The sequence below is a fragment of the Rhagoletis pomonella genome, unplaced genomic scaffold (genome assembly GCF_013731165.1).
Source record: "Rhagoletis pomonella isolate Grant_MI unplaced genomic scaffold, Rhpom_1.0 Rhpom_scaffold_06872, whole genome shotgun sequence".
In the NCBI taxonomy this organism is placed as follows: Eukaryota; Metazoa; Arthropoda; class Insecta; order Diptera; family Tephritidae; genus Rhagoletis; species Rhagoletis pomonella.
In genome coordinates, this window is record NW_023465404.1 from 1 (window position 1) to 8,850 (window position 8,850).

The 8,850-nt window shown below is 31.5% G+C and overlaps 1 protein-coding gene across 1 annotated transcript; it reads right to left on the minus strand.

Annotated features, from left to right (window-relative positions):
• Positions 1 to 6,819: 6,819 nt before the first annotated feature.
• On the minus strand, positions 6,820 to 8,675 carry LOC118755631 (the record flags this gene model as incomplete). The annotated part of the gene is made up of 5 exons (XM_036490458.1): positions 6,820 to 7,105; positions 7,831 to 8,000; positions 8,056 to 8,230; positions 8,284 to 8,475; positions 8,532 to 8,675. Coding segments are annotated over 5 exons (792 nt in total), but the record flags the coding sequence as incomplete, so codon positions are not given.
• Positions 8,676 to 8,850: the final 175 nt, after the last annotated feature.

The window sequence follows — 8,850 nt, forward strand, 5'->3', positions numbered from 1 at the left end:
TTTGAAAGATTGAAAAAAAATCAACAACTTTCATCAAATTTTCACAGTTTTTGTTCAGAATTTGTAGACATGTTTTGGGTTAAAATTTTTGTAGCACATTCATTCTAGTATAATAAGGTGCAAGTTTGAAGTGTCTAAAAAATACCATTGATTTTTTGAATTTTTCTGTTTGCGGTGTTGCGCACTAGGAAATCTAATTTAAAAGCCCGAAATTTTTACAAAAGTGTGTTGATTTTTCTAATGTTGTAAAAAGATTGAACTTGATTGAATTTGTACGGCTTTTTTTTTTAAGTATAAACAGTATTTTTATAAAAAAAAAATACATAATATTAAGATAAATGGTCAAATCTTGTGAATATGTGAGTGTCGCAAAGTTTTGATAAGCACTTGAAATGCTATTAAAATGTCAAAAATTATTACCGAATCCAAAAAGATATCTTTTTTATCCATTAATAATAACTTTGTTGATGAGGTTGTGCTAGCGCTCTTACGAAAATGCTTATTGACGGCAATAAAATCAATAAAAGCGCGATCACATCCTCACCGCATGAGTGTTCGACACCAACTGATGGTATGCAGTTTTATAGTCTATTCAATTTTAGTATTATAAAGTGAAAGTGCAGCTAAGAATTCATGTTGATTTTTAATTTTTTTTTTTCATTTTCTTTATAAAAATTTGGTAAAATCTACGCGAATTGAATGTACGCGAATTGAATGTACTATCTCAATCATTTAAACATCTCGGACTCGCCCACCACTAAAAATGATTATTTAAATCTAAAGTATATATTAAATGATATTTAATATTTGCTTTAGAGATGAAATTTCGACAAATTTGTTTAAACAAAAGTGTTAAGCGCATATGCAGAATGTGGAAGTGAGATTCTTCTGCTTGCGTTTCTATGTTTATATCATTTATCAGTTTAAGCAAATACGGTTAAATGTAAAAAAATATGTTGTAATTGCGGATCCGAAACAAATATTTATTAGTTGCATTGAGTTACGCAAAAATAGTGCCGAAAATCAATCGATTGTGCTGAAAGTGCTGGCTGCTTCCGAAAGGGCCGAAAATGGCACAATGCACACTCATTTTCCATCACTGTCACACTTTTTGCTTCCGCGCTTGCCCAGCACGGTTGTGCAAAGCTTTGCACGCGCAGTCGCCCCCGACACATATGTACTGATTGGGGCATCCCTACGCTAACATATCAACGCAGGAAAAATTGCGTCATTACCCACCCTTAGTGGAGACAGGGCCCTATAAACGAGAATACGCTATCAATGAAACGATAGTGGCGATAGTACAAAAACTATCGATAGTTATTTCAAGTGACCAGACTATCGATATTATCGATAGTATCGTCAATAGTTTGACAGCTCTACGTACGAGCCCGGACTAGTCAGAAATAGTCAGAACCAGTCAGATTTTACTGGACATCGATCCCGTACTCGGTTCTCTGACTATTGAGAGGACAAAGAAGAGAGTAAATACGGTTCTCTCTCTGTCAGAAGTTACCAGTTTTAGTCCGAGAATTTTTGGCTGGTAAATTCTGGTAAATGTGTCAAACGATCAACTGTAGTTTATTTGCAACCAAATTGTAAACAAAAGAAAAGTGCACTATGCTAATTCATATTGAAATGTATTTAAGTACTTAATTAACTGGATTCTAATGAATATGAAAGTATTTTTGGTTATTTACATGTGTGAGCTGAGTGTGTTTACATACAAAATAAGCAAAAATTTACAACCAAAATTTGAAGTATAGAAGTGAAGGTACAGAAGTTAAATTTTTTACTAAAAAGCGATCCCGTACTTTTCAATGTTACTCTCTCGCTCTGAGCTAATTTTTTTTTGACAGTTTTACTAGTTTTATTGCGAGGAATACGGGATTGCACCTTTTGTTCACACTATTAGAATTAGATTATAAAGCCTGGTTTTCGTTAGGTAATATTTGACGCCAAATGTTGTCAAAATAATGAAAACGGGTTGTCATCTGGTCTCATTTGCGTTTGTTGCCATATATCACCACGCACGGTCATATAAAATGACATCCAAATGAAAACGGTCCTCGCCGCTGATGTGGCAGCATTTGACAACCAAAATGTATTTGCCAACATATTGGCAATCTTGATTTCGTTTGCCATGCGAACAGCTGATTCTAGCTACAATAGGGACCATTTAGCTACCAAAAAACCAAAAATGCAGATCGATAGAACTTTTCACGCTGATTTCAACGATACGAAATTATTTGGGGCAAGTAAAAACGAAAGAAAATATAACAGGTTAAACTTCAACCTTCCTATTTCTTATATGTTAAATATCTCGGAAACGACTTGACCGATTAGAAAAGTATTGAATCCAACTCAAAGATAATTTTAATAGCTTTTTTACGACGTATTTACTATAACAATTTTTTAAAACAAATTTTTGGTAAACGATATTTAAAGAAAATATATATACTATTTCGATTTTTTCCACTACTTTCGTTAAATTTTCTCCCTATAACAAACCTTTCTATATAAGGTAATAACTTGTACTTTCTAAATAATATAAATTTCTGTAGCATTAATTATGCAATTTTCTTCAAAAAAGGTAATTTAATGAAAAAATTATTTTTTTTTTGTATTTGTGACTTAAAAATATATAAAAAATCAGAAAAATTATGTACATCAACTGAAAGATAAACTAATCACCTTTATTTTGACATCATTAGTTATTTAATCGGTTATGTAGTTCATAAGATACTGATATTTCAAAATATCGAAACATTTAACTTAACCTACTATATCTTCTTAATTTTTTACTTGCGCTAAATAATTTTGGTAATGTTAAAATCAACAAGAAGAGTTCTATCCAATTACATTTTTGGTTTGTCTATAGCTAAACGGTCGGTATTCTACCCTTTTTGTAATAATTTAACATCACATTTGACATCAGTAATGAAAACGGAATGTCAATCATCTGACACCGAAATTTGACGACAGTCTTTGAACATCGACGCAACGTCGTGGCAAGAATATGTTGCACGTTCACACAAATGTTGTAAATGAAAGACAATGGAATCGAAAACGTGGTATTAGAATATAATTCAATCTTTATTAGGATTCTAATATATGTGTATAGAGATATGTATTTATATATGTATAGGTTACAGATTACCTTCGATGAATTGATGGAGTGTGGTGGCTGGAACGTGTCCTCTTCCTTGTAGTCTCGGTGTGAACGTGCAACATATTCTTGCCACGACGTTGCGTCGATGTTCATTGGTCCTTCGAGCCGAGCGACTAATAACAACATAAATTTTTCGAAACACCAGCAACAATTTGTGACCACAAAATCTGCCAGCCAAGAGATAACTGCGCATATTACGAGCGAAGATATCTTCGAGGAAACTGCTCACACTACCCTACATATTTTAACATATAAAGTGCATCAGTGGAAAGGAAAAGGTACGTGGTTTAAAATTTCGTTGCACTATTCTTTTTTTTTGTGTAATACTGGAAGAATAATATTTAAACAACTGTGTGATAAATAGCAACGCGAGTGATTTTGTGAAATTAAGAGGCTTCAACTGAAACCAAAACACGTTTAACATCCATATATATGTACATATGTATGTATATGTAAGTGCCCGCTACGGCCGTTTGGAGGAAAAAGTAGTTTCGAGAACTTGTTACGCAAATCTAATTTGCAAGATTTTCAATTTTTCAACCAACGAGTAGTAGCACTTAATTTCAAATTATAAAAACATCGTTCCGCACTGTAGATTTCGTGGCGCCAATAATTTGGTCATTATACATACACACACAAAGAAAAAGAGAGGTAAATCTAACCGAAAAAGACGATTAAAATTGCAGTGACCGAAAAAAATTGTAAATCAAACCGACAAAAAATTGTTATTATGAAAGTTCGGGAAAATAGTTCGGGTACCATTAAAAATAGTTAGCTTACCATCGAAAATAGTTCGTGTACCACGAAAATAGTTCGTGTACCACAAAAAATTGCTTTTTAACCATGAAAAATAGTTCGTGTACCACGAAAAATTGTTTTTTTACCATTAAAAATAGTTACTTTACCATGAAAATAGTTTTATTACTATGAAAAATAGTTAGTTTACTATGGAAAATAGTTTTTGTACTATAAAAATGGTAAAACTACTATTTTTTTACCTCCAAAAGTTGTCCACTTACCATTTTAATAGTTACTTTGCTAAAATAAAAAGAAGTGATTAAAAAAAACATTGATTTTAAATAAATTTATTATTATTTATTACTTTTAATTTAATAAGTACATATTTTTATGTGTTTTACTATTGTAAATTAAGACAAAGATATAAATATATATAAAATTTATACATGTATAGTTTCAAAAAAACTTTGGACGAATATACGTAATTCCATTAGGGGAAAGAGTTGTATTAAGAGGTGAATAATATAATTCAGAAAAGTCCAATAGATAAAATTGGTCTGTACTTTTTATAATTGGAAATGACTGAAAATGGTCTGAAAACATTGCAATTGTGTGTTCAACACATACGAAAATTACTTTGTTGTTTTCAAGTACAATAATGTCTTTGATTTCAAATAATTTCAAAGATTTTGACATCAGGAAATATCCAATTTTATAAGTAGTACCTTTTATTTGCACTTTTGTTATAAAATTGTAGCTTTCATTTATTAATATTTCGCATTCAAAAGAACTTATATTTACTTTTTTACTGTAATATCTGTTTTTAAATTTTTCTTTAGATTGGTTTTCGAAAAATAAGTTTCTATCTAATCCTTTATTCAAAAGTAACCGATTTGAAAACTTTATCATACATTTAACAGCGATTGACAAAGGTGCATTCCTTCTAGAGGTAATACAATTGGTATACGATTTAATCTCTCTATGCTTGGACTCGAACCTAAAACGCCATACATGCTTAAGAGGTCCTACATTTTTTATGATTGTAGCGTAATGAAGTAGAAAGTGAAATTTCGGTTTTAACGTCGGGCCAAATAGTTGTACGTAAATCGTGTGATGGTTCTTAATTTTTAACTTTAATTTATTAAGGGACTCATCGTCGAACTCTGTTTTTAAAATCTCGTCTATAATTTCAATTAATGTACAAAAAAGTTTCCAATGTTTATTGTGTAGTGGTATTAAATCCCCAATTATTATTGGAAGAAAATGGCAAAATGTCCACATTTCTCGTGCTGACATACTAAGTTTTTGACATTTCAAATGTGATATTTGAATTTCTGGAGATCTATTACTTAACTCAATTTCACCGTATTGAAATTGATTTTTTCGATCATTTAAAATTTCAATTGTAAACAATTTTTCGGATTCAATAAAATGGAGTAATATTTTCGAAACGTCATATCGGCAAACACCTTCAAAAATATCATGCATAATATCCCCGGTAAGATTATTTACCACATGAAATGAATTAATGTCATTGAAAATGGAATTCTCAGATATACCAGTTAACTTTATTCGCTTCTCTGGTATATCTTCTGTAGCAAGGTTTTCTGTATAGTTTAACTCATTCCGAAGTTTGCTCTCTATTTCCTCGACCATGTACGAAGTTTCTTCTTTATTGCATAAACAATATCGACAAAAGTAATTAGATGAAAAGCTTTTAGTGTAGCCGAGAATACTATTTAAACCTAAGTTATCACCCACAACTAGTGCTAGTACAAAATAAATTTTTTTGGTTGTATTATCAAAGCTAATGTCAATTCCCTCTTCTTCAAGACTTTTAATTTTTTCTACCAGTAATTTCAATGATGCGTCATTTCCAAACTGTTTATGTTTACTTCTGAAGAAAAGAGCAGGGAATATATTTTCTAGTCGCGATTGGTAGTGCTGCGGCAAAGTAGGGAAACTGTAATAAAAAGCAGCTATTGATTGTGTCCCTCTGTGGGAACCCAAAGGATTATTAATTTCAAAATCGTCAAAATAAATAACGTAAGGAATTGCTGTTTTATCGCTGAATAAACTCATTTTAGATTTCCATAATTTTCCATTAACAATGTTTTTTAATTCATTATCATTTGCAAGGAATTTCTGTGTATTTTCCAAAGTATCTTTTAATACATTAGGAAGTTCGAAGAAATGTTTAATTTGAAATCGTAATGGCATTAGTACACCCTTACTGTGTTGCTCTGTTAACGAAATTGCATGGTGATGAACTACGGGCGCAATTCTATTATCAATCTCGAATTCTTGTGGGTCTTCAAAGCACTTTCTCATTTTGAGTTCCTTTAAAAATTTGTAAAATGTTTTACATTTTGAAAAGGGATCTCTTAAAAACGAAACTAAGTTTCTGAGTTGGACTTTTTCTTGTTCTGCAAAATCGAATATAATATTTTCTAAAAAGTGTGCTATTGGCAAAAGCAAATCATTTGTTATATCATCAATTAGTCGTTCTGCATCAGATCGAGCGAAATTTGATTGACTGTGCAATTTACTCAAAAATAGTAGCGCAATATTTTCGAACTCAGCATGAGAAAATTCGTATATTTCTTGACGTTCTTGATTACATTGCCGTTGGTTTAATTGTGGTGGAAAATTATTATTTTCGGATTCACTAAGACTCTGAACATTTGGAATTATATTAGAAATGCATGAATTCGCTTTCTTAAAGTGGCTTTTAAAAGTTCGCAAGCACTGATAATAATGACAGCAATGTAGACAGTAAAAAGTACTAGATGATGTTAAATTGTGAAAATTTTTTAGATGATTTACGAGTATATCAACATCTTCAAAATTGTTGTTGCATACAAAACACAAAACCATTTTAAACAAAAAAATAATAACTATTACATATATAATATTTAATAATAATTATTGAATATTGAAGGTGTTAAGATTTATGTGACTACGTATCTATACTTAATAAATTAAATTAAGTCCCTCAGCAAACAAAGGATATTTGGAGAAGTTTTATCTTCAGTCAATTCAATGGAATAAAAATATCTTTGGACAAACGTCCAAAACTCAATGCTATCCTGTGGATATTTTAAATGTAATACATGGAAAGTTTGTTCTAAAACCTTGCCATTTCTCTGTTAGCTGTGAGCAATTCTGATGTAGAGCATTGAAGTCAATATCAATCTGCAATAAAGGAAAGCATTATTAAATTTTGAGTTTTAAATTCGGTAGCGACCATTTTTACAGCCAACCGACTAAAGAATAATATTGTGAAGGTTGGAGCTAGCTCAAACATTTTTCTAAGTTTTCCGATTTTTTTTTAAAGAGAAATGCAAAATGTATATATTTATTTTTTTGTATTTTATGGAAGAAATTGATCAACACCCTCTAAGCAAAAAAAAGGAAAATTCAGGGAAATTTTTGAGCTACTTCCAACTTGCATATCTATTATTATATGAAAGTTGATTGGGTTTCACAGCAGTGGTTCGGTTCAAAACCCGATTCAGAACCGGTTTGCAGCCGTGCCTTTAAATATTGGGTCATATGATTAAAAAAGGTTTTTGTTTTTTCTCAAATTTTCACAAATTTTACATCAATTTGTATAAAGAAACTTTCAAAATTTGAGAAAAGGTTTTGAAAAAGCAATTGCTTTTTTTATTAATATGACGCATTACTTTCATATATGATAGTATTTCAAGAGGAAGTTTTTGTATTTATTGGGTCATTTAATAAAAAAGAAAATGCTTTTTCGAAATATTTTCTCAAATTTTGAAAGTTTTTCCATACAAATTGATGTCAAATTAGAGAAAAATCATTTTTTTTTTATTAATATGACCCATTTGATTGTAAATTCAAACTAGTCAACCAATTCTGACAAGTTTAAACGTAAAACTAAGAAATCCATTTACCAGATTGTATCCACATGAATGGGAAAAAAGTTTCCAGGCCCGTAAAGTTTTCGCTGATGTGCTACCACTTGAGTTCAAATTTTCTTGTCGACTGATTTTGAAGGTTTTTTTCCAATTTGCTTCAACTGTGCTCCACGGCGAATCAAAAAGTTTGAGCCAGTCATAGGCAGCTGCATAAAAAAATATGAAATAATTACAAAACAAAAGCTATTGTGGTGGCGTTACATTTTTCATCCTCGAAAGTAAATGTATATTCTTCTGTGGGTGATGCCTCAGGAGTTGAACTTTCTGGGTCCACTAATTCACCGGATTTCCTCAATCTCTTCAATGTGTTGTAATATTTATCGTACAAGCGGCCTGCTGGTCTCAAGGTAATAGGATCTTTGTGGTAGTAAATCGACTGAAAATAGGTGAAAATTTAGAAAATAGTTTTGTAATGAATAAATAATTTACCTTGTCATCTTTAAACCTGTTTGCAATATCTTGCGCAATAGATTGAAATGTATTTCGGCATATTTTGATTTTTCTTTTAATAAACCACGACACAGTGACATCAATTAAGATCTTCCTCCCAGCGTCATCTAGTTTGTCCAGTCGCAGAACATACTCGCCAGTTGGATGGGCACTTAACACTTGCTGCAAATCCTTAAAAATTTTAGGTTTTTAAAACTTGTTTAATGTTTTGTTGGGTTTGTGGTTACGAAGTCATGTAAAGATGAACTGGATGTTTGTGAGCATGAAGGAGATTCGATGCCATTGTTGATCCGCTGTCGCCACTGCTGCACAAAGTCAACAAAACCAGAATTGGCGGACGCTGTATCGCACGGCGACACGCTACCATACCCCTGAAGGAATTTTGCAACAAAAAAGATTCTTCATGAAATGATCACAGAGGGATTCACAATACTTACGTTTGTTTTCCTCCAAGTTATGAGTTGATGGCGGAATTCCGCTCTAGCACCAATGGTGTCGTTTTTTAAACAAATCAGCAAGGTCAGACTCCGTCAGATATTGCAAATT